Below are 26,717 nucleotides of genomic sequence, written 5' to 3'. Positions count from 1 at the left end.
GTTTCCTTAGCCTGTGCTACACCTTTCCAGCAAGTTTTGCGAGAATTGCAGGCCTACCGGTAGCTTTTGCGATATTGTTCACAGTAGCCGCAGTAGGCCTATGCTGCAGTAGCCTAAATGGAAGATTTTGATAGCGAAAAACGCAAAACCACCAGGACAAACCACTCAGGGGTGTAGGCTACTCTCTCTGGAACTATGTTAGCCTACTCATTAAGTGCTTTATTTGCGTTTGATTACATTCGTCAATGACTATTTCTGGTGATTGATGGTTTCCTGGCGTTTTTTGCCCCTGTATTTATTTTGTTATGTCCGTATATTTGGAGGGACATTTTGGTAATTTCTGAATACAATGTCTATTGTGACTACGGCCCTGGGGCATGTACTACGAAGCGGGGTTACTGGCTTATCTGGGTAACTTCGAGAGTAACTTGATCACGTGTGGCATAACTTCCCGATTAACCCGTAGGCTACTACGAAAGGTGGATATGTTTTAACCTAGGTATGCTGCCATGGCAATTTACCCTGCATCTCAAACCTGCTCCGACCAGGTTATGTTCTTGGTTAACCCGAGGTTTCCGTTAACCACACCCTTTATAAGTAGGCTACCACCCCTCCACTAACAATTCGAGACAGTCGGCGTACCTGGATGATCCATAGGCCTACGACATTGGAGCGCAAATCGTGAGGGGCTCTCTTCGCAGGTCGAGGGGTTTTAGAGACCGCCATATACTATAGCCTATATACCCGGACGATATTCTCTATGAAGATAGGCTATAGATTGTCAGCCGAAGGAATTCGTTATCTTTGTCAGATGATCTAGGCAGAAGTCTCTAATGTCACCCGTCATAGCAATAGGCCTACCCTTACGTGGACATTCATGTAGCCTATTCCATCTAATCGGTGATGCTGAACATCTGAGCAAGAATACTGTATGTCCGAAAATAAATCGGACATAGGCCTAGCCTACATGTATGCTGAACATCTGAGCAAGAATAGCCTAAAATAAATCTGACATAGCCTAGCCTACAGTAGGCCTAATACATTAAAATCACAATTTTAACAAACTTGTTGAATTGAATGTCATTACTGTACCCTGCACATAAAGGCTACACATTTCCACAGCACCAGAATCCGACCGAATGCCTCCCTCAACCCCTTCCACAATCGGCCTTCCACTATTATTTGCGATGGCCAACTCCTCTGCTACTGTAAAACACTCCTTACAGTAGTGTTCAAAGACACATTTTTCTTGTTAGCTGTAAAACAGAGGCCAAGTGAAAGCTATAAGCATACTAGGCCTACATGTTTTCATAATTAAGAAATATTAATGCAAGCTATAACTATATAAACCTACTATTCTGAATAATGTGTTTGTGTTTCATTTTCACCTGCTGCCATGTGCGTTTGGCAATGGTGTTGCATCTGAAATGTTCACAGGATTAGGCATACACTAAATCAGTCAATGGGGGCTACTTAAACATTAAATCATCCTATTACTGTAATCTATAGGCCCACTTCTAAATTGTGTTGCATCTGTAGGCATTTCTATGAACTCAAAATAGGCAATTAAATGTTTAACTCATTTCAGACATTCCGCAAGCTATTAATCCTCCGTAACACATATTTGAAGAACATGTGGAAATAAAACTTTACAGGCATTTAGGCTACCCGATCTGCAATACGTTGCCAACAGCCTTGCCTTGCTTTGTTCACTGCCGACGTATTTGATTTTTGTCGTAGAGTGGGTTTTAATTCCTCATAACTTGGCATAATAATTGTGCATTCCTCATCCGTAAAATAAGGTGATCGCGTCATCATTGAAAGTGGTGACTTGCGCTGCAACCCGCCCCTTTTATGTGAACGCGCACAAACTCCAATTAGGTTAACCCATGGAGGTATTATATAGAGTGACTAAGTCCCGCCCCCATTCATTTCAATGGCCCATGCTAGGCTAGCTACTTTAGCCAAAAAAGTTTGAAATTGACCGCAGCCTTTATGAAAATGGCGTTTCATGGGTGTTCGTTTCCGGCACCAGCTAGAATTAGCCTATTAGATTTCACGTTACAGACAGAGACAACGTCAGGTACAACGGTATGTCGTTGATGAGGATTGGACATTCCCTCAGAGGAAGAATTTTGTTCAGGAACGCTTCACTTCACCTCGTTATAAAGCAAAAATGTATTTCATTGGATAACATTTTGGGAATGGTGGTAGAAGTTTGCCTGGTCTCTGAAGTCCTAGGTTATTTAATGTGATATATTTATATGTGATAATAAACAATGCGAATCAATATTGAGTCACTTTAGGCTACACACATAATGATGCTATATTTGGACAGGTTGTAGGCCTATTACGAAATAGGCTATCTAACGAAAATGGCTATAATTAAGTAGACATGGGATGTATGAAACTTGTGGATAGCTGGGATTTTTGCTGCACCCAGTGTGAATTTGCAGCTTGTTAAACCTAGGCTTCATTTGCAGGCAGACGAAATGCCAGCGCAAATTAAACTTACCGATAAGCGCACATCCCTCGGGTATTGTGGTTCGAGCAGGCATTTCTGTCTGCAACTGTAGTTGATATTTGGCTTTTGCCTCGACTGGAAGCCTGGCCATTTAAATCAAATGCATAGCCTAATCATGTGAATGTTGCAAGAAAGCAAACTAATTAAGTCATTGACATTTGTTTCGTTTTTAATTAGGCTACTTGAGGAGATGGGTTACATCAGTGTTTCTCAAACTTTTTCAGACCAAGGGCCACTTAACAAAAAAAAAAACCCTCACGGACCACCTAGCTAAAAAAAGAGTAGTACCTACTTCAAAAGTAGGCTATATTACACAATAGGCCTATTCACTGAACCACCTTGCTTATTGTCTTTGCACCTTGCTAATTGTGTCAGATGATTAATATGATTTAAACTGGCATAGCTTACATAGCCAATATTGCAGAACTGTTTGGATTTACATACAAGTTGGTTCAATATTGCATCTATAGGCTAAGTATTTTACCACGTCTGCTCACGGACCACTTGGGATAGCTTGCGGACCACAGTTTGAGAAACACTGGGTTACATGATCCAGACGTTGCGTTGTCATGGACTACAGGTATGAATACAATCTACGTTTTAAAATAGTTTTCATACACAACGCAATGAGTAGGCTAATAGGCCTAATTGGATATAGGTCATTGCTATGTATCTGCTAAAATGTATTGTCATAATCAGTTACCTTGTCAACCCACACATAAGGCAAATAATATCCTGATATGACAACATTTACTTTTTCTTTTATTTACCACAAAGTCCGGTATAATACAGCCTAACCATGTAGGCATTAAGACAAGTATCAGTAGCTTAATCCAAGTAGTTAGTTGTTTATTTGTCGTCTTACAGAAATGCAAACCAACGTGGACGCGCGAGGACGCTCGTGCCCAACACTAAACTCGTGCATGAGCTGTCATCTACCAATCAGCATGTAAAAACTGGTGCCGGAAGTTGCAACCATGTAACACCATGTTTTCAAAAATGACGGCGGCCAAATGCCATGCTAAGTGGCTGAAGCTAACCCTTCAAATCCTGACCCCCTGGGTTAACCCCGGCTCAGCAAATCAACTTCATAATCAGCGTTGTAGTACCGATTAACACCACTTAATATAACAAGGTTTTGTCAACCCCGGTTTAACAAAGTAACACTGGGTTACATCTGGGTAGGTTAAGCTCCCTTCGTAGTGCAGGCCCCTGGTGTAGATATAGAAGAGCAGGCAGAAATAAAGTTGACTTCTCTGTGAAGAGTTTGTAAGAGAAAGTAGGTCCTCCAATCTAGACTCCTTCACGAGATGGCGCTCTTACAGACAATGGTGTCTTTTGTGTCGTTTCCTGTGTGTGAGGCAGTTTGAATCAAATGTGTTGAAACCAATGCTGGACGTACACAGGCTCTCTGTGTTCCAGCATAATTTTTACTAAACCGGCGGAGGATTCTCGAAATCTACTGCCACCATGAAACTTGTCCGGTAACGTTAACGTTACAATGCATTTCGTTTTGTGTATGCTTTGTGGTTATTAGGCTACTAGCAGAAGCTAGCTTGTAACAATGTGTAAAGGTCTATTGTCATACACGGAGCAGGACCTACCATTCACAATTATGTCACTGCCTTTATCTTTTTATTCAGCTAAAGTAATGCACTGCAGGAAGTGTGCATGTAGGAACGCATCTGTTATAAACGTATCCCACTATTCGCGGTTTTCTCAGGTTTCTCATGAAATTGAGTCACGAGACTGTGACCATTGAATTGAAGAATGGAACACAGGTACACGGCACCATCACAGGTGTGATCCTTTTCACATGCTTTCCTTTTCTCTGCACAATTTGGGCAGTCTTGGCCTACTGGTTAGCACTTCGGACTTGTAACCGAGGGTTGCCGGTTCGAACCCCGACTAGTACATGACATTTGAGCATTTGCTATTTTGAGACAAAATGCACAAAAAATTAATTATCATTCACATCATACAACTGCCAAGGTATTTCACTGGCGTTATGGATGTGACCAAAAGTCCATTTTCCGTGGAACTGCCCCATACAATCTGGGCTAATGCATCCTGACTGCATGTTACCAAACATGTCTGCTCCTCTACCACAGGTGTTGACGTGTCTATGAACACTCACCTCAAAGCTGTGAAAATGACTCCGAAGAATAGAGAGCCTGCGCAGCTGGAGACTCTGAGTATCCGTGGCAACAACATCCGCTACTTCATCTTGCCTGACAGCCTGCCATTGGACACATTACTGGTGGACATTGAGCCAAAAATCAAGTCCAAGAAGAGAGAGGCGGGTAAGTCACACGAGTCATTCCATGTCAAATCAGACAAAAGGAAAATGGTTGCAGCACCGACTCAGATTTTCCTCAAAGTTTGTCTACACAATGTTTAGGTTCCATAACTAAAATCTGTAAAATAGTTTTGTTCAATTCTGTTGTTTTCATAGTCTTTTTGCCCTTGATTGTTTACACTCTCTAAAAGGCCTTATCTGGGAGGCCATGTTTGGACATTCATATCATTCATATCATATTATTCCTAGCCTGACCAAACATGTCTGAATGGAAGACAAACATGTTCTCAGTACGATTCAATCATTAAAAGATTGTACCAGTCTCATTGTTTTTTTAGAAGTCCCTAGTTTCAGGAAAAAAACATGCAAAAAAGTGATATTAAGGGTCTCAAAACTCCTTTATTGTGACACACCTGCCATCAATCAGTATTTTCTCTAGAAATATAATCCTTTGTTAATGTTGTCCCAAAATGTGAAGTCTCCAAAACAAAAGGCCATGACAATAATAAGGATAAAACAAGGCTTTTAATTCTGTGAATGGGACTTGGGTACTGGTGGAGATGTGAGAGTGACACTGGTCAGGAAGCAGAAAATGACCACCGAGTGCTACCTGACATTCTCTAAAGGGCCAAGAATAGATTATATCATATGCTGGTGGCAGTAGTGTCTTTGTGGAAAACACTTCTATTAGACCCTTGACAAACATTTGTTTGAACAGGATTAACAACATTATTATTTATTTAGCCATGGCTGGTGTATGTGAAGAACAGCTGGTACACAGGCAGCTTAGAATCTTTGGTTCTTATGGCATTCCTTCAGTGAAGTGTCCTGAAACTTTTGTCATTTTAACTAGAGCTTGCCAGTAAATTTGTCCCAGTTTTGTAATTGTTTACCTGTGGTGAGCAGAGGTCAGTGAGATGTTGACACTGTCTGCCTTTGATGGTGTAAATCAGTTGCAGATTTCCAGGGAAATCTCCCAACAGCATGACTCCAAGCCTTAGGGGACTTGAATGCTGCTTGAACTGTCTAAATGTTGCTGCAGCTGCAAGGTCCTCATCTCCATGTTAGTTTGTATTTGGTTGAGCGAATCACGCCACTGAGCAATGCACGTTGCACACATAGCATTAGTGTGTAGTTCATTTTGTTGTGGTTAGTCCTTTTATTGTCCTTTGCAAGCCAAAAAGAACACACTCTCTCTCACACACACACACACACTGAACACTGTAAGATGGTTTGTTTTGGGGAAAGCTGAAATGTAGTCGCTCAGTCATCGCATTTCATCTCTGTATTTTCTCTTCCTTCTCTATTTATCTGGCTCTCTCACTGACAAACACATACACACACACACACTCACTCTTTCTTTCTCTCTCTCACTCACCATCTGTCTCTTTCTCTTTCTTTTAGTGGCTGCACGTGGTCGAGGTAGGGGTCGAGGTAGAGGACGTGGGAGAGGAAGAGGACGAGGAGGACCCAGACGATGAAGAGCCTCTGTTTCGTTACTCTCCTAAACAAGAAAGTTTACTTTTCTTGTCATGGGCAATATTTTAATATCAAGTTTGAGCTTGAGATTTCTCAGCAGGATAAACTGTGTTTTTGTATTTGTGTTGATTTGTTGTTTTCTTAGAAGATTAAATCTTCAATTCTTTTATGAATTCCTTCGTGTGTATCTTCACTTTGTGGCTCATATTTTAAATGTGAGTGATTGTTCAAGGTCTTAAAGTTTAATGAAAAAATGTAAGTGGACGTTAGAGGAGTTTGAGGCTGATTTACACAATAGTTTATAGGAGTATTCAGCAGGTTTGATGTGTAGACAAACAATAGACACCTGTAATTTCTACTGAAAGCCTTTAATTCCATACAGATACTACAAATATACACATCTACTCATATACATTTAAGCTAGGAGATTGCCTTCAAATGCAGCTCTTTTAAAACAAGGCTGCTGACAGAATCCATCTAAAATGTCATTACCAATTTGGTACTTTGGTTGTACAAACTGGGCACAGATATTCCATCTTATGTTAACTATTTGATCCACAAACTTTAATACGATCCTCTATCGTAACAGTTTACCCAGTTGCATACTGCCAAGTTTTTTTTTTTTCCTTAATCCAACCCTTGGCAAAGTTTAGTAGTATTAACGCCTCTGACCCATAGGGCTTTACAGGATTTCCAGGTTATATAGTTCAGGAGGCTGTAGAGACTTCCAGAACTTTCACTGAAGCAAAAATAACTCAGATGTGAATCAGTTTCGCACAGATAGACTTGGGATATCTAGCTAGCTTTTTTTTCTTTTTTTTTAACCAAAGGGCCCAGATTCATGATTATGTGTCTTCTAAGGGATAGCGTTTCACAGCCTTTTTGTCCTTACATGATGGGAAGGTCTGTAAGCACTTTTCTTGTTATCAATATGGTCACCAGATCATCTGTAATACACTTTCCCTGCATGTTATATCTTTGGCCCTTGGTCAGTGCAAGTAACCAGGTTTAGCATCTTGAAAAACAATTCTGGTTTGCTGACTACACTTAGCAGACAAGTTAACATATATTCCAAAGTAGTGTTACTTCACATTGTTCATGGTTTCATTCCAATAAGTAAAACCTAGATATAAAACTATACAAATTCTAACTATCACATAATTTGGCAAGCTACATCCCACAATTTGCAAAAGTAAAAATCTATGTACAAATATTTTACATTTTAACACTACCAACATTTTCAGGTATGCTGTTCACATTAAAAATGTACATTCACAGTATTTCTTGATCAAATTTGGCAATCAATGGTCAGTATAAAATCTGATGTCCATTTCTATAGTGTGTTTCCTGGCACAGAAAGTAATTATATCCATTGTTCCTATAGTTATCCCTCTAATATGCAACCTCTAAGCCTCTTTTGAAGGCTAAACACCTTACACAAAGATGTAGAAACTGTTCAATTCATTTGGCATATATGCATACAAAATTGTGTGTTGAAGCCTACAATTAATGCTGAGATTGAATATATGGTTCTTCGATTTCAATTGACACTGTATACACTGTTGAAAATCTAAAGATTTTGTAAGCAAAAAGAAGCCATCATAGGAGGCTACAACCCCACTCCCAACTAAAAACTGAAACAGGAAAATGCCCACATGAAATGGGTGAGTGACTGCAAGCGTGTGCATGTGTAATGGAATGCTATCTGTTGCTACCCCAGACAAAGAGGGTCTTAATGACACCTGGTGGGTTCAGACGGTCGGGTGTGTGTGTGAGGGGGGGGATTAAGCAGATGATGGGCACTCTACACTACCGAGACGGTACTGACGGTGTGTTCATGGCGGGGCACAGATTTAGCTTCTTTCTGCTTCTTTTTGCAGAATGCGTAGAGTGCTGTGATGGGCACACAGCAGACAGATGAAACAAGCAGAAGGGCGATAAAAGCCTGACCATACCAGGGATATTCCATCACCACTGACTTACCCTGAGAAGGTTAAAGACAACAAAGTATGACAGTAAGACAACCACAAAGAAAACACTCACTATGTCTATGAAATCTGTTACCGTCATTGACCTACTACAATTGAGATTTACTTATTAAAATGACCATGTCCATCAGAGGACCGTCATTAGCTGGCAATGGCTAGCTTGTTACAAAGTCAAAGTCAAAGTCAGCTTTATTGTCAATTTCTTCACATGTTCCAGACATACAAAGAGATCGAAATTACGTTTCTCACTATCCCACGGTGAAGACAAGACATATTTTACCAATTTTAAGTCCACAGACAAACATAACATTCAAGTAAACAAAAAAGTAAGTAAATAAGTAAATAAGAGGGCACATATAATAATGAAAAAATAAGAGCAGCAAAATTTTGTTGAAATTGTGCATAGACAGTCAATAAAAAAACTAGTGCAACTAGTACTGACTAGTTACTGACTACTCATGGTATGTGCAATGTGGAAATAGAGGTAGTATCTCACCAGGACTGCATCCCAGGCCTGGTATGTTGGTGTGCCTCCACGGATGTAGTCAACAATGTAGAATATGAAAAGACTGATGAGGAGAACGGGACTGACGACTGCCCACATGATCTTCCAGTACCAGTTGGGCCGATGTCCCAGCATGTCCTCAATATCCTTTTCAAATCTATTGGATGAGATTTCTCAATGTTAAAAACACAAACCTCACACAAATAATGCTTCAGAAAAACCTGATAAAGGAAAATGGCTGCTTAGTTTAACCTATAGAACACATTCCACATTTAACAAGACAACTACACAAACCCTATTTAAACAGATAACTTATCTTCATTTTTTAATCTAGCTTAAAAGTTTTTGCTATGATGTGAGGTCCTATCCTCATAGATAATCAGAAAAATGGTTGAAAATGAAAATAACTGAGACTCGCCGTTTTAACACTCCAACAATAGAAAAAAATGAAAGGTCACCATTCTTGCAGTGTTCACATATGTAGCAAACATCTTTCATCAGTGACTTATCAGTGGCATCTACAGTATATCAGTGAAATATGTTCACATAAGAGAACGTTTCGTTTCTTGAATAGAAGGTGATAAGACCTCACTTTTCTAGGACTTCTAGAATTGTAAGGATTTTTTTAGGAAATCCCTCAAATATAGTTCTAATAATGAAAGCACAGTTCTTGCTGACACATAAAAGATACAAAAGAGATTCCCACAAGATCATAAAGTGAGAACAGTGCAAGCTGTCCAGTCTTGGTCATTTTAATTTGACATACAATTTAATATTAGGATATGTAACAAAGGTTTAGGTACCGGAAAGGAAGTTACTCTAAAGGAACTCTACAATGTCTCAGCTCTATTTACACATTTCTTTCTTACTTACTTTTTTCAGTACTTATACATATTAGATGAAAGAGACAGAAGAAATAAGGAGAACATTAGTCTGCATTCTCCCTTTTACCTTGTCTCATTACACAGACACCCAACTAAAATGCACCTTTTCAGTCCGTAGACATAGCTGACAGTGATGATCTCAATGAGCACAATGAAGAGCAGGGAGAATGTGGCTCCATACTCGTTGAACATGGTGAACCAGTAGTTCCCCGAGCGGGTGGTGAAGCCCAGGCCAAGCAGCAGGCAGAACACACACACCAGGCCTGGAGGTATGGGGAAACAGCAGAAAATACAATCAGTCCCTTTTGTTGCTTATGGACAACATATCTGAGCACACTTTAGAATCTGTTGTAGGGTTACTACAAAATATCTAACTTGAAAATACTGTAAAACTTCAAATAAAAGCCGAGTCCCAAATAGATGCCTGTCTCTTTTACATGCCTGGTGTGGCTACAGGTTTGGATAAATAAAGGCTGGTCTCAAATAGAGACCTAGTCTATTTTTTTAGTTTTGGGTTGTGGGCCCATTTAATCTCTTAAAGGTTGTATCAGCGATTTCAGGCCCAAAGAAGGCCCAAACATAAATGATCACATTCATCTAATCTTTCCTAACGATCCGCTAGCTGCCTGCCCCATAAGCAGGCCGTTAAAAAAACGCGTCTCTGTAAGCAGCCTAGGCTCCGAGATCTGTACACAAAAACAATTGCTACCAACAAGGGTTGGCAACCCCTCAAAAGCAAAATAAAGTGTTTCAACCAATAACCGACGAGGGGGAGGGAGTAGCGAGCTAGCTCTCTGTTCTGTTTGAACATCAACAGAAGTGACGTATTCCCGCTATTGCTGATACAACCTTTAAAATCCGCTATATTGTCTGTTTAAGCCAGTTCTATGGTGCAGATTGCGCATGCTAAAGTTCTGATTAGATGGCATTAATTAAGACTGCGGCGAAAGCCAGAATTCCAAATTGTTTAAACTTTTTTCAATATGGACTATGCTATGTCCTATATCATTCATTTCATCCCATTTTGTTTCATATTTTGTGCATTATTTTATCTTGTCATGACAAGCATAGGCTGGCGGTAAGCCTATAATTATTTTTATGCTGGCAACAAAACAAAAGGGTTCAAAAATGTTCTTCTTTTTTCTAAATGCGTTTCTTTCAAATACCACCACGGCGACAAAGAGAAAGAAGTAGGCTATGATTCGAAATATAAGCTGACTTTTGTCAAATCTGCCAAACAAAATCCGTGAGAAACTGTGTTTCATTCGTCCCTCATTACATATAAGCAGTATAAGTATATATACTCTTTTGATCCCGGGAAATTTGGTCTCTGCATTTATCCCAATCCATGAATTAGTGAAACACACAGTGAGGTGAAGCACACACTAATCCCGCAACTGCAACAACAGCAGCGCTCAGAAGCAGTGGGGGGTTAGGTGCCTTGCTGAAGGGCACTTCAGCCGTGCCTACTGGTCGGGGTTTGAACCGGCAACCCTCCGGTTACAAGTCCGAAGCACTAACCAGTAGGCCACGGCTGCCCAAAGTTTGGCTGCGATGTATATCCGGCAAATATGGTAGAGCATGCGCAGTATTGCACAAGAGAATTGCCAGCAGGAAAGTGTGATCAAACGTAATAAGTGGGTGGATTCAATTAATATAAGGTTTGGTTAAAGCTGACCAATAGCAGTTTTGAGCAATAGCTTTAAATGGAATGTGTCAGAGGAGATTACAGTAGTCTTTGGAATCTCAATATTGCACATCTGAATAGTTTTTCAAAGAACTAGATGTACAACAGGTCCCGGTCCAAAATATGACCGTCGCCCAGTCCTGCACATTCTCTCCGCAAAAATAAATCACGCTTGGTAATTTGTCTCCATCTCCTACTCCATCCCCTACTTTTGTGTATGTAAATGAGTCTATACATAGTGGCTGTTTGTTTTTGTGTATATGTGTGCTTCTGTGTGTGTGTGTGTGTGGGTTTGCTTGTGAGTGTGTGGAGGGGTAATGAGGCGTGTGTGTTTGTGTGTGTGTGTGTGTGTGTGTGTGTGTGTGTGTTATTATGACCGCCGCTAGCGAAGCGGTCATATAGGGATTGTCAAAGTTTTTTTGAGGATGAAAAATCTTTTATGGTATGTTGGTCTCAAGGGCCCACATCAACCTGGCCCATAATCACTCATTTGTGATTTGCACCCTCCCGGTAAAAAATGAAAATGCAATATTATTCTGCTTTAATCGCCCCTATCTTCAGTTAAGATGTTCAGAACTGCACCAAATTGTATGTGTATGATTGACATGGCATTCTCTGGGGTATGCCAAGTTTCTCAGAGAATTTCATCCATGGGGGGGTCTAAAAAAATTAGGTTATGTGTACATTTAGTGACTGTACACTCATTGGCCTGTAGATGGCGGTGCACACATATACACATGCACACACACACAGGCACCCACATACTATCGGTATTAGAACGGCCGATACATAATTACAAATTCAGTAGGATTAAAAGAAAGCCAAAAATATTCATCATCATCATCATGGCTGCATTTCCAGTATTGGCGATAAGTAGTCGTTTGTCCACTAGATGGCGCATCGTTGCAGTGAGACGTAATTTTGTTGGAAGTTAAAAGTGGGTTGGAAAAACAATGGACGCTTCCTACAAGGACTGTAGTTTACCGAAGAGAACGTCTAATAAGGATAGGACAATGTTCACATTAAATGTAATTCCCATTTCTTCTTGAAGCCGAAATAAATCTGAGGATGTTTATCGGACATGCTTGGTTTTTACTGCAGGTACGTTAATCTTATAATATCAGTAAGGACCTAGGTAATGTTACCGTTAGCGTTGGTTGAGTGATGGAGGCCAATTTGATTGATTGCGTTTGTAGAAAACTATAAAAGCAAATTGATAGCAGCACTGTAATTGTATCTTTCGACTGTCATTTGTTGCATGTGCTACAAAAATCATTCTGTGCAATGGAAGATTTACCAACGTTACACCGGTCTGATACAGTTTGCCTATACATCGTGAGACTGAGACGCCTGTTTATTTTGTTTTAAGTGCGTGCAGGGTGTGAGAGGGGAATCGATGTGCTTTGATTCCAGCTTGGTAGTTGTAGTCTGTGAAATTAAAAAGCATGTGTGTGTGAAGTAACACACACAAACACAAACAATGACACCTTCATTTCATTATGGCTGCTTTAGCAACACACCTTAAGCTACTGTGTAGTGGGTCCCATTTAGAAGTGGCTACTTCATTCGGCGCTTTCCTTGACTCATGGAGCTGCGTGAATTTTATTACAACTTTTCGCCCGCGATATGGCAGTTTAAGTCCGCTTGATACTGTAAGGCGTAAGCCATTGGTTTCAAAGGGAGATTTTATTTTGTGTCGCCAGCATAGCCTATTGACAATTTATGTTGTAAATAGGCCTACCTTATAAGCCTACCTGTAGCTTAGGAAGCTAACAGCTTTCTATTAGGATCTAGTTTGTTAGTTACAGTTTTGTCATAACTCCCTGATGCATTTTGCATTTAGAATAGCCAGAGCGTGGAAATCTCAATCGGAAAATTAAACAATATCGGTGCCTATGGACTAGGCTGGGTGAACCCAGCCTGATCTGCCCGCTATTATTTATTTTTTGATTTCTTAAAAGATTGAGCTTGGTCTGGTGAAAGCCAGACTAGCCATGGACCTCAGTTACACAATGCAAGGGAACATGAATCAGCCTATATTTGCCCACGAACAATAACGGACAACAGCTCTTCAACTTTGGCCCGTTAAAATGTGTATGAACAGTCTAGCGGCGCATTTCATCAAGGCCCATTTGGACATGTCAGTTATTTGCACCACTGGTTAGATGTAAAACAGCATTTCGTTTCAGACTACTGTTACTTAATTTGTGCATTGACAATAAAGTATTACATGAACTAAAGATGACTAAAATCTTATGTAGAAGAAGAAACATTCACAAAAAAATCCATCCATCCAAAAATGACCTTTGTTTTTGGAACTGACAGAGATGTTTTTGTTTATAAATAAATAAATAAATAAATAAATAACATTATGCTGATACCTTTTGCTTTTCCCAAATACAATGTAGCCTACAGGTGTAAGTGACCTTTCATCAATCCAGTTGCAATGGATGAACTGTGATGAACTGCCCTACTTGTGATTGTTTAGAGATTTTAAAGGTTTTATAACAATGCTACATCTTCTTTGGCTATTCTACAATCTATTCACCTTTTCAGCACCAGTATGCTACTTTCTGTGCAGCCCTTGACACACAATCAGGCATGCCAAACAAGCATACACAAAAGTTTCAAGAGTGGGGGATGGAGTAAAATATGGAGACAAATTGAAGTGTGATTTATTTTCGCGGAACGGATATACTGGACTGAGCGGCGGTCATATTGTGTACCGCTATGCGGTACATCTAGTCTGTGTGTGTGTACTGTGTGTGTGTGTGTGTGTGTCTGCTTGCCTGCATGTGCATGTGTTTTATGTGTGTGTACCTGCGATTACAATGCTTCATTTTTGCCATTTTTAACTAGGTGGCACTAATTCCTCAAATGAGTGGATATGGGATGTGTTGACATGGCCCCTTGAGACCAACATACAAAAATAATTTTGTCATCCTAGGCCCTACAGTTCTCGAGATTTTCACAGAAAGCTGTGTCCAGCCATCTACAGGCCAATTGGTGTACAGTCACTAAATTTACACCTACATTAATTTATTGTATGGCCCCCCATGAGACCATCATACCTGTGCCGAAGAAAACTGCTCCATCCTGCTTCAATGACTACCGCCCTGTGGCACTGACACCCATCATCATGAAGTGCTTTGAGCGGCTTGTCATGTCACATATCAAAGCCATTCTCCCCCCCACCCTGGACCCCTTCCAGTTTGCATACCGAGCCAAGCGGTCTACAGAGGATGCAATCTGCTCTGCCCTCCACCCAGCCCTCACCCACCTGGAAAAAAGAGACTCATATGTGAGATTGCTGTTTATAGACTTCAGTTCTGCATTCAACACCATAATACCACAACAACTCATCTGCAAACTCGACAAACTGGGACTCAGTACCTACCTCTGCAACTGGCTACTGGACTTCCTCTGTCAGAGGCCCCAAGTAGTACGTGTTGGCAACAATACCTCAAGCAGCATCACACTGAGCACAGGGGCCCCCCAAGGCTGCGTGCTCAGTCCGCTGCTCTTCACCCTGCTGACGCATGACTGCACTGCAACCTACAGCAACAATCACATAGTGAAATTTGCTGGCTGACACAACTCTGGTGGGTCTCATCACCAAGGGCGGACGAGACTCAATACAGGTTGGAGGTCGACCATCTGACCACGTGGTGCAGGGACAACAACCTCCTGCTGAGCGTCAGCAAGACCAAAGAGATTGTTGTTGACTTCCGGAGAGGTCACACCCAACACCTGCCACTGACCATCGACGGTGCTGTGGTGGAGAGAGCGAGCAGCACCAAATTCCTGGGGGTGCACATCAGTGAAGACCTCTCCTGGACCACCAACACTGCATCACTGGCGAAGAGAGCTCAGCGCCGCCTGTACTTCCCTCTTGGAAACTCAGGCGAGCAAGTGCTCCACCAGCCATCATGACCACATTCTACCGAGGCACCATTGAGAGCATCCTCTCCAGCTGTATCGCTGTGTGGGGCGGAAGCTGCACTGAATACAACAGGAAAGCCCTGCAGGCATAGTGAACACAGCTGGAAGGATCATTGGTGCTTCACCCCTCCCTGAAGGACATTTACACCACCCACCTCACCCGCCAAGGCGACCAAAATTGTGAGTGATGCAAGTCACCCCGCTCACAATCTGTTTGATCTACTGCCCTCTGGGAAGAGGTACAGAAGCCTGCGCCCCCGACTACCAGACTCACCAACAGCTTCATACACCAAGCTGTAAGGGATGCTGAACTCTCTCCCTCCTCTCCCCCCTCCACCCTCAGCTACATAACATCCTGGACATTGGACCCACAATGGCCGCTTGCACTACTCCACTTGCACACTTGAACACTTTTTTTTGCTTGTACACTTTACAACTTGGTGTTGTTGTCCTGAAAACACAACACTTCTGCTGCTCTTACATAACTTGCACCACTATGCCACTTTCTTTATTACTCAGGTCAAACAGAACTACCCAAGCCTCTTATTGGCCTGACTTTGCACTAGTTTTTTTTTATTGACTGTCTATGCACAATTTCAACAAAATTTTGCTGCTCTTATTTTTTCATTATTATATGTGCCCTCTTATTTACTTATTTACTTACTTTTTTGTTTACTTGAATGTTATGTTTGTCTGTGGACTTAAAATTGGTAAAATATGTCTTGTCTTCACCGTGGGATAGTGAGAAACGTAATTTCGATCTCTTTGTATGTCTGGAACATGTGAAGAAATTGACAATAAAGCTGACTTTGACTTTGACTTTGACTTTGACTTTGATGAACGCCTAGTTAATATCTGATAAAGTTATGATAGGCCCATTATTGTATGTGATATGTGATAAGCCTATTCTCATCTGGCGTTAACCTATTAATTCGAAAGATGTGCAAAATGAATAAACTGATCACCGCAACATAGGAAGATTGGTTTGTCTGCCTTGTTTCATATGTGTTGGCTATGCATTTAAATACTATAACCACTTCGTTCTCAATACCAATTGCCTATAATTAAATGATTGACCTCTTTGGAAAGCTAAGACACTGTTGTTTCTTGGGAAACAATCAACACAAATAACAAAAATAAGTCACGCTTGTCAATTTGTTTCCATTTCCTACTCCATCCCCTACTCTTGCAACGTTTTGTGTATGTAAATGAGTGTATGCATGTGTGCGCTTGCTTTTTTTGTATATGTGTACTTCTCTGTGTGTGAGTTTTCGCATGTGAGTGTGTGTTTATGTGTGTGTGCAGATTTTTATGTGTGTGTGTGTGTGGGTGTGTTTATGTGTGTGTGTGTGTGTGTGCGCATGTGTTTATGTGTATGTGTGTGTGTGTGCGTGCATGTGCTTCAGGAGAGGCACCAAAGGGAATGGGTAAGACTGTTTTAGTGGCAGGCTAACCATGTACCGTTGACTTGCGCTAGCTTAGCAGCAGCGAACTCTGCAACTAGAAGGACTGGATGCAACGTGTTGAAAACAGTCTCCACTGATAAATATCACACAGGCTAACTTGGAAATTAGGTCCTATGTCCAAAATTCCGAACTATCCCTTTAATCCTACCCCGGGCCCTTGAGACCAACATACCATAAAAATTTCTTCATCCTGGGTGTCACGGTTCAGGTAGTTTAGGTGCATTTTTGGGGTTTTGGGGGGCCCAGCGCGGGGGGGAGTGGCCGGGGACCAAACAAACATTTTCCGTAAAAGTCTAGTGGGGCTACATGCCCACCAAGTTTCATGTGCCCCGGTGTTTCGTTGACCAAACATTCAGGAAGTAGATGACGGGGGAAAAAAAATTGACAATCCCTATATGACCGTTACGCTAGCTACGCTACGTGTGATCGATCAGATGTGGTCATTTACATAATGTTATGTATGTTATTTTCATTCTTATTTTCCTGGCTACTCTCTTCTAACCAAGCTCACCGTTTAGGGTCTCATTGCTGAAGTTGCGCGCCAGCACTTTGAAGTCACGGAGTGGGGTGATGATGGCCGTCACGTTGCCCAGCATGCTGCCCATGCCCAGTAACAGCAGCATAGAGAAGTAGAGCACTGACCACAGCTGGGACGCAGGCATGTTCTTAATAGCCTCGCTGTACACAATGAATGCCAGACCTGTGCCTTCAACAGCCTAGAACAACAAATAAGGGATACAGGCACTGGTCAATTTTTATATGCAGATGTACAGTATATGGACAATGTGTTGACACCACAACAAATGTTATGATGCTGCTATGCTCTTGTGATACACATTTCTGGGCATAGTTTGCCTGGCAAGTTTACCAGTAGCAAACTTACTAAAACAATAATCCTTTACATTTCTATCTATCTTCTGAAATTGTCCTTGTATGCCATAGATTACATCATACTAATTATTCAACAGTTACATAATGACCAGGACTTTGGCACATCATCTTTTCTTCTCCCATGTAAACTGAGTAATACCTCATCCTTTATTTATGTGAATTTGCAGGTGAGCTTGTAGAACCAGAATTACATGAAGACTTAACAAAGCTTGTTTAACACACCACTGGTGTAATCAGGTATTTTTGCATACATTTGTTTTTACATGCAAAATACAATGCGAGAACAAATCAATACAAGTTAAACCTTAGATAATCAATTCCCAACTGGGGACATTATGGACCTTGAGTTGGATATGAAAATCCATTTGATCAACTCATAGTAGGCCTAGCTTATCATACAAGGGAGACACTGATTCATAACATTGTATGACTGCAACTCCTTATTTATGGTGCTGAAGTTAGCTGGGCTGTTGAAAACAATGTCTCACCTTTCCAGGCAGCTCTCATAGTTGAAGAAGAAAATGACCCAACCTCTTATCTACATGCTCATAAGTTTCCACAAATAAGTTTGATAATACTTCTTATCATCAGCAAAACTGATTCATTCATTGATGAGCAATCTCCTCTTATCTACCCCTTAAACAAGCACATAACACACACACATACACACGCATGCACACACACACACACACACACACACACAGTTTATGCAAAGGTGAAAAGAACAGTAAATGAGAGATATTACAGTGTCTAATTCGGCAACCAGATCACAGGTGTCCAGCTTCGGAGCCAGATTGGCAAACTGGTCTGGGTGGGTGCGGTTCAGCTCTGTGATCCAGTAGTCAACATTGTCCAGGGTAATGGTGTCCTCTGCCATGTCAAAGGTGTTCAGGAGCAGCAACCTCATCCTGGATTAGAGTATATATTTACAAATTTGGGTAAAGTTTAGTGTAAACACCACAGAACTGTTCTCCACAACTCATCAACTGATCATCCATGTCCTAAGATTCTCTGATAAGATCAAGCAATAACAGGATTATAAACTGTAAAAGAGAAGGAAACATCATTTACATCTTATGGGTATCTATGATCTTTAAATCATTAGCCAGCACTCATGACGCAAGCCAAACATTTCCTTCTACCACATGTGTAGTCTGGTAAAATCTTACTCTCTTCGATCGGAATAGCTTGTTGCCTACTTTTCCTGGAGAAGATACAGCAGGCAATCCGATTGACATGGCTGTTCAATCGGAATAGGAACGGAATACACCACCTCTTTCATTACGATTAAAATTCTAATCGTATCAGGCATTTCTATTCCAATTGGGGTCTATGGACTTTTGAATAATATGTTGTGTCACCTGGATGATCAACATTGCATGACTGCAACCTCTTATCTATGGTGCTGAAGTTAGCTGGGCTGTTGAAAACAATGTCTCACCTTTCCAGGCAGCTCTCATAGTTGAAGGTGGCCTTGAAGCCATAGATGGAGAAGGTAACGATGCTGGCAAAGATGGAGGTGCTGCTGTTGATCAGGGACACCACAATGGCCTGCCGCTCAAAGTTGTTGTTGTGGTGGTTGTAGCTGGCAAAGGCGATGAGCGAGCCGAACCCCAGACCCAAGGAGAAAAAGATCTGAGTGGCGGCGTTTATCCACGTCCGAGGGTCAGCCAGCTGCTCCAGCTGATATGGACACACAAACACATACACACACACACACAAACACACAAATACAAATACAGAGAGAGAGAGAGTTAAACCAATCAAGCCCAGGGCCGGTTCTAACTCAAAGTCATTGGCCTTGGCTCATTTTCTGTGAAGAACATAATGTTCAATGTAACATTTTCAAATAACATTTTCAATGTAACATTTTAAATGACTGCACACGATACCCCCCCACCTACACATAACTATTACATATGTGGGGTTCGGGTCTACTGGACCCGAGTGTAATAATTATAGGGGCTATGTACCATAATTGAGTCCTCCTCCTAAGTGGGCCTGCTGTGTGTGTGTGTCTGTGCGTCTGTATGTGTGCGTGGCTGAGTATAGGTGTCTGTGTGTGAGAATGTTGTCTTTCTGCCCCTGCTATTTCCACACAGAGTTACATTTGCCCTTTTTTACAAATTGTTACATTTCAAGCACTTTCACCTGTTCTAAGAAATAAGCACTAATAATTATCAAAGATCTTGTTTCTATTTTTTTTTTTACCTTTTTTATACCTTTTCTCACAAAAATGGTCATATGAACATAAATGTGATCTTTCAGGGATAAATGGCAAATATGAACCATAAATGATGTCTATATCATTGGTAATTGAGCTAAAGTAAACATCTAAGTATTTTTTTTTTTACCTAAATTGTCATGACTGTATTGATTAAAAAGCCTAGCAATGTGGTGGGTCCACCAGACCCAGGAACATTAGCTGAGTAGCAAAAATATAAACACCTTACAGTGTTTCCCATACAATGACTTATTTCTGGTGGCCCACCACAATATCAACATTGACCACCACACAATGATTTTCCAGGTTGTACTAAATTGTGCTAAAATCTGGTTAGCATCATAACCACGATGTGTTAATTTGTCAAAAACTGTTGCATTCAAGTTAATTCTGCAAACCAACCACCACAAATGGAATTCAATTCTCTGGGAAACATTGCCTTACAAGGGTTAAAGCATCAGGAGGGGGGACTACCTAACACACATACATAGACCCACTGTACAGCTATGTACCTGCTAGCTACCATTATACTCAACACCAACTCATCTACATCCAAGCTGGGTTTGAAGCTGCACACTGCGCAGGTGCACAACTGAAAAAAAGAATTCTTGAATTTATTTTGGTGAGCAAGACACAATGCTTGGGTGGGCTTAGGCCGCCCTTGCCCCTGCCTAGAGCCGGCCCAGATCCAGCCACACGAAAAATTTTGAGGTGAACTGTTTGTGACAGTTAATTAGTTCCTTCCTGTGAACAAACCCCTGTAAATAAATCACTTCCATTACCTTAGGAGTAAACATATACTTGACACCATTCATGGCTCCATGCAGGGTGACTCCCCGAATGAGATAGATGATGAGGACGACGTAGGGAAACGTGGCCGTGAAGTAGACTACCTGTGAAGATTGAACACGGTCAAAAGTTCACTAGTGGTGTTTACAGAGGTTTGACCCACTTAGTTGGGTGCAGGTGTTTCCTACAATTCAGCCACGCCTGCATAATTCTGTTGTTTACTTTTCTTTAAGCACTCAACCACTGCATGGACATTTACAAGATATGATTTATCACTTGATCAGCAAACAGTAGTGCAAGACCTTCCCCCCTGAGTTTCTGCCTTAGGCTTACATAAGGTATTAGGCCTCTCCAAGAAAATGACAAAGACAATGGTTGCATAACATAAATACTTTCTCTTTGACTGCTGAGATTATTTGTAAACAATTAACTGCAGCTTGATTGTATTAATTGTACATCTGTATAACACTTTGTACACGCTGTATTATACTCAATCAATTATTTAATTAGTCAGTTATAAAATTAATCAGCAACTATTTTGGTAAGTGGTTAATCGGTTTGTGTTATCGTTTAAATTGAAATTCTCTGATTGCAGCTTCTTAAATTTGAATATTTTCATCTTCTTCTTCTCTTCTGCAGTACATTTTGGCATGTGGATAAAAGAAAGGCATGCGAGGGTTAGGGTTAGTACATAAAGTCAGTGGCCTACTTTGCCTGTGGACTTCACTCCCCGCACAATGAAGAGGTAGACGATCATCCACGCCAGGACCAGACAGAGGGCCTGACCCATGTGTACTCTGCCATTGTCATCGATGGATGGAGAGATGTTTAGCGTCTCCCGGTAGAAGAAGTACTGTGTCGGCGTGGCAACCTCACACTCCTCTATGTACCCTGTCTGGTTGCTGTTCACCGGACACTCAGCCCACGGCAGCACCGACTGGCGTTCCGGCCAGGGGGAAAAAGGCAGAAAAAAAAGTTGCAATATTTTCTTATGGTGACGATAATGGGAGCAAAGCAGTTGATCAATATTTGTTAAATATAAATAATTAAATCTAAGGTAAGTTCCTATAAAAGGATCATGAGCCTTGGACCAAATGATGGCTGTGTACAAGTGAAAAAGTGCATACCAAAGGAGTTATGAAAAGACAACTAATAAAGCTAGAAAATGTAATTTCAAGGAAATTACCAGTGCATGAAAATGCAAAACATACTGTATAATAACATAAAATGCAAAACAAATTTTATTTGGAAACAGTTGTGGGCAGAGGAAACAGTTGGCAGGAGTCATAGTTGATAACTGAGAGTTGAAATGGCTGAACAGTTAGTTGAGTAGTTTAAATAGTTACATTATTTAATAGTGAATTATTGTAGTGAGGACATTTATTTTGAAACAGTTATGGGCAGAGGAAATAGTTGAACAGGATCTGTAGAGCCAGATTGTATGTTTAAAGCCTGAGACAGAGTATATAGTTTAAAAGTTAAATGTAGATAGTGTAATGGATGTTGATAGACAGAAAGTTGAATGGATGTTGATAGGCAGATTGTTTAATGGATGTTGATGGGATAGTTTAATGGGTAGATGAGTGAATGGTTTGAAGAGGATGAATGGATAGAAAGTTGGATGGAATGTGCCTTATATCCTTGTAGAATGGAGATACACAGAGAGAGTTGGCCTAATTGAGCAGAAAGCAGTTGATACAGGTGCAATCAGTTTAACTAGCTTTTTGATGGGACCTAGTTGAGCAGCTGGAAGTTGATACAGGTGCAAATCAAGTTAATTAGCCCATTATGATGTCATAGTCCCCATACAAAGTCTATGGGGAAAAATAAGCTTGTTTTTTATTAATATCTCAAAAAGTATAAAGTTTACAAAAGTGAAAACATTCCTCAAGTCTCCTTTTCAAGACCTACGTTACAAAGTTTGAACGAAGTTTCTACGTTAAACGGTTGAAGCTGAATTAGACGCAGAAATTTGGTGGGAAGAATAACTAGAAATGTAATTCCAAGGAATTACCTTAAAAGTAGACTGTTTAAAAGTTGTTGATAGACAGCTAGTTTAATAGATAGTTTAATGATAGTTTAGCAATGCTAACATGCTAACTATGTTAACCATGTGACTTAGCTAACCTAGCTTATCATTTTTAGTAGTTATGCTAACTAGCATGCTAACTATGCTAATTATGTGACTTAGCTAACCTAGCTAATTTTTTTTAGTAGTTATGCTAACTATGCTAACTAACATGCTAACAATGTTAACATGCTAACCATGTTACTTAGCTAACTTAGCTACTCATTTTTAGTAGTTTTGCTAAAAATGCTAACTAGCATGCTAACATGCTAACCATGCTAACTAGCTACAGTGGGTAGGAGTCATAGTTGATGACAAGTAACAATTACAATGGCTGAACAGTTAAAAAGTTCAGTAGTTTAAAGGGTTAAATTGTTTAATAGTGAAATATTGTGAGGACTTTTATTTTGAAACAGTTTTTGGCAGAGGAAGCAGTTGAACAGGATGTGTAGTCTTAATAGGGCCAGTTTGTATGCTTAAAGCCTGAGACTGGCAGTTGATCCAGGTGGCCTGAACACCTGCCATAGGATTCTAATTGCTTAACGGCCGTATTATGATGTCGCAATCGGCAATGTTAAGTCTATGGGGATTTTTAAAAAGTTTTTCTTCAATAGTTTAAAAAGTATAAAAGTTTCAAAGTTGAAAAGACATAGCAGCTTCGTCTGTTTGAATACCTACGTTACAAAGTTTGAATGAAGTTTCTAAGTTAAACTGTTCAAGAGAAATAGCGTACGGAAAAAGTGGTAAGCGGAATAATTCACCCCTTGCAAGTGACGTCACGTTTTGTTCGCGCCACAGCAAAATAGCCTAGTGGACGGCAAGAACACAAATCAAATCAATGGGTTGTAATGGGACATATCGCACAGCTAGGAGATTATAGTGAGATTTAACCGTAGTAATGCCCTTCCATGACTGTTGGCTTATTGTTTGGAATACAACAACATCCCATGTTCTTGCATAGATATATTTTGGTTTGTTTTCTTTGTGTTTCGGGAGTATTTCAACCACAATTGCATGCTTATCTCCTCAGTGTATGAAGCACAGCAGCGGTTGCTATAGCAACCAAAGACACAAGTCTTTGGCAAGATCTGAATGTAAACAGATAATACCGTTCAAGTTTTTTTTTAATTTCCTATTTCTTTCAATTCTTTAACTTAAGACATGTAAGAAGTAAGTTTATTAAGCTGGGCAACGTACAAACTGGCGAGTTACATTAGCCCTAGCACTATGAGCTACGATAAACGTTAGCTAGAATAGCTAGCTTCTAAGTGTGGCAGCTAGTTATTATTTCATGTTCTGATATGACATTCTTAACGTTTTGACTATGTTACAACTGATAAAAGCAAGACAAATAAAGTAACCAAATCGCTTTGTAATATTTTAGTCCAGAAATACTTATGGGTGTTCATTAACCATAATGTTAATTACAGTAGCCTAACGTAACGTTATCTCCCCTTGCTGTTACCACCAGTTTTAATAACTTTACATTTGCGATCATGACCCATTTCATCTAACAACACCACTGGCATCTTCTTTGACTATCAGACCCCAAACAGCAATACATTGAACTACAAAGATGTTATAGTAATGGTGTTCAGATCATCATAATCTTTATGACATAATGTAATTTGCCGTCCGTCTCCCATCTTTTTGCCGTCCAGCATGGAGCCGTCACGTGACTTAAGTCATGTGTCTGCAAGGGGTGAATAATAATAAGAAGTTATTGCCTAGGAAGAACAGTACAGTGCATTGTCATGCACTGTAATAATAATAATAATAAGAAGAAGAAGACTTCGGATAACAGAACAGTGCATTTTTATGCACTGTAATAAGAAGAAGAAGAAGAAGAAGAAGAAGACTTCGGATAACAGAACAGTGCATTTTCATGCACTGTAATCAGAAGAAGAAGAAGAAGACTTCGGATAACAGAACAGTGCATTTTCATGCACTGTAAAAAGAGGAAGACATTTTTTTCTGCTCTGACAAGGAGCTTTTTGTTAATGTGGCGAACCACATGTCCATAAAGTCCGAGTCAAAAATAATTTGACGCTTATTCAAATTTTCTTACCTAGGGCAGTTAGCTTCACAGTCATTCAGACTTACCTGGAATGAATGAAAGAGATACCAGAAGCTCCATGCATTGATGACATTGTAGTAGAGACACAAGTACAACGATGTTACAACACTTGCAATACCTGTGTGGGGAAATTTTGGGAGGAGTCAGATCATTATTTATTTTGGTACACACACACACACACACACACGGCATGACACTTCAATACTACAAGCTTCTTCGTTAATTTGATACACTGAATAGGAACACATCTTCCTCTTCTCCTCCACCCCACCTACTCATTCCTTCAAGAACTGACTTAAATCTTAATCAATCTTTACTGGACACTTTAGGTGTGTATGTGTAATCCAAATATGTCACTGCAATGTATGAAAAAGGCAATCTCACACTGAACTTGCTGTGACAAATCTGACACTGCACTTCCAACTGGCTCATTACTGATGAAAAAGGGCAGGGGATCTTAATCAGTCTTCCTGGATGTGTCTATAGTAACCATCACTGCTCTGTTGGTAAATGTGTGACTAATCCTGCAGTGAACCCAAACCCAAGGAGGCTATAAAACTCATAGGTCCTCTGTCTTGATTGTCTGTCATTTTGTCTGCTACTGCTAAGTGATTGAAAGCAAATGTTTGTTGCTTGCATGCCTTCTCTGGCTCTTCACATGTATGTAAATGTGAATCACAGGGCCACGGGTGTGTGTATACACTGTATGTGTGTGAATGAGTATGTGCTCCAACTCACCCACACCCCCCAGATAAGGGTTAATGGCGCTCCATGCTCCAATGCTTCCGAGGCGCATCTTCTGTCCGATAGCCAGCTCCATGTAAAACAGAGGAATGCCCTCCAGTATCAGCATCAACAAGTAAGGTATCATGAAGCCCCCTTTAGACACACATGCACATACACACACACACACACACACACACACACACACACACACACACACACATTTAGCACTTTCACACAGGGATATTTATTAGTAGATTACAAAACTGAGTTTGATATCAGTGCATAAATCAGTTAATTACACTGTGGTTTATAGTCTGTACTCTGTAGACTAATTCAGGACTATAGCTTGCCAACAGTTTATTACCCTTTCATTTAAGTCGAGCGACGAGTATGAATGAACAGGTATGATAAGGGATCATATTCCAAAAATAATTCTGTGGATTTCAGTTGCTGCTCCTGGAAGAAACTGGAATCCATGCATTTCCACAGAATTATTTTTGGAATCTGATCCCTTATCATACCTGTTCATTCTTACTAAATCCGCTCGACTTGTCGTAATAAATGAACTAAATTCAAGATGGCTGCAAATGCTAAACTCTGTGAAGATACTGTCTGTATAAATCGTCTTGTAAGTAAACCACCAGTGCTTTTTCAAAGTTCTCAATGTCTCGTTTTAAATGTCAAGGCCCTCGGAAGTCTACCAATGAAGTATGGGGCTACTTTGAGCCTCGTAAATGGTGTAAAACAGTGATTTATTTGCATGGCTGATGCCCGAGGCACCCCCATCGAAGCCGAGATGAGCTATGAGACATACGTTCACACTCGGTATCATGTTTCAACACACTTTAGGTCAAAATCACAAAGGAATTCTCCTTTAAGCTAATTAGAGTGTCAGTGAACTTTCAGAAGTAGTTTATGACTTTTTTTTTCACTAAGGTATGAAAATAAAGTGACACAGAAGCTAAATCCCGAGTCATTTTTCAACATAGGAAAGACAAGAGAAAACACTACATTTTAAATAAAAAGAAAGTGTATTAAAACAATAATTAAAATATTCTAATCAACTGGAAATGTGACAAACATGCTTGGACAAGGACCCATGGTTATATTGTCCCCAAGCACAGTATGGAGGATGGTAAGATAGACAAAATATTCCTTAAGAACCACT

The 26,717-nt window shown here is 40.4% G+C and overlaps 2 protein-coding genes across 4 annotated transcripts in view; one reads left to right on the top strand and one right to left on the bottom strand.

Moving 5' to 3' along the window:
• The first annotated feature begins 3,862 nt into the window (after positions 1-3,862).
• On the top strand, positions 3,863-6,475 carry LOC125305821 (small nuclear ribonucleoprotein Sm D1). Its single transcript, XM_048260812.1, has 4 exons — positions 3,863-4,008; positions 4,248-4,324; positions 4,636-4,827; positions 6,228-6,475. The coding sequence occupies exons 1-4, from the start codon at positions 3,995-3,997 to the stop codon at positions 6,302-6,304; spliced, it is 360 nt and encodes a 119-aa protein (XP_048116769.1). The 5' UTR covers positions 3,863-3,994; the 3' UTR covers positions 6,305-6,475.
• A 176-nt stretch (positions 6,476-6,651) lies between these two features.
• The window catches only part of LOC125305810 (sodium- and chloride-dependent transporter XTRP3-like), a 52,355-nt gene continuing 32,289 nt past the window's right edge, over positions 6,652-26,717 (bottom strand). For 2 of the 3 annotated variants that reach the window (XM_048260795.1, XM_048260797.1), the window contains 10 exons: positions 25,562-25,702; positions 24,850-24,941; positions 21,388-21,615; positions 20,672-20,782; positions 19,107-19,348; positions 18,411-18,573; positions 17,286-17,490; positions 9,783-9,942; positions 8,787-8,952; positions 6,652-8,286 (listed from right to left, as the gene is read on the bottom strand). In XM_048260795.1, coding sequence (XP_048116752.1) covers positions 8,107-8,286; positions 8,787-8,952; positions 9,783-9,942; positions 17,286-17,490; positions 18,411-18,573; positions 19,107-19,348; positions 20,672-20,782; positions 21,388-21,615; positions 24,850-24,941; positions 25,562-25,702 — 1,688 coding nt within the window. In that variant the 3' untranslated portion in view covers positions 6,652-8,106. The remainder of the gene's footprint in view (positions 8,287-8,786; positions 8,953-9,782; positions 9,943-17,285; positions 17,491-18,410; positions 18,574-19,106; positions 19,349-20,671; positions 20,783-21,387; positions 21,616-24,849; positions 24,942-25,561; positions 25,703-26,717) is intronic. The other variant, XM_048260796.1, reaches the window with a different exon arrangement.

This window comes from Alosa alosa, chromosome 13 (assembly GCF_017589495.1).
Source record: "Alosa alosa isolate M-15738 ecotype Scorff River chromosome 13, AALO_Geno_1.1, whole genome shotgun sequence".
Taxonomy (NCBI): domain Eukaryota; kingdom Metazoa; phylum Chordata; class Actinopteri; order Clupeiformes; family Clupeidae; genus Alosa; species Alosa alosa.
This window is presented reverse-complemented; position numbering and strand designations above follow the sequence as displayed.

Excerpts from the sequence above, each read along its gene's own strand:
- LOC125305821 (XM_048260812.1), top strand. Across the intron at positions 4,325-4,635 it reads GGTACACGGCACCATCACAG|GTGTTGACGTGTCTATGAAC; the intron begins GTGTGATCCTTT and ends CCTCTACCACAG. Across the intron at positions 4,828-6,227 it reads GTCCAAGAAGAGAGAGGCGG|TGGCTGCACGTGGTCGAGGT; the intron begins GTAAGTCACACG and ends TCTTTCTTTTAG.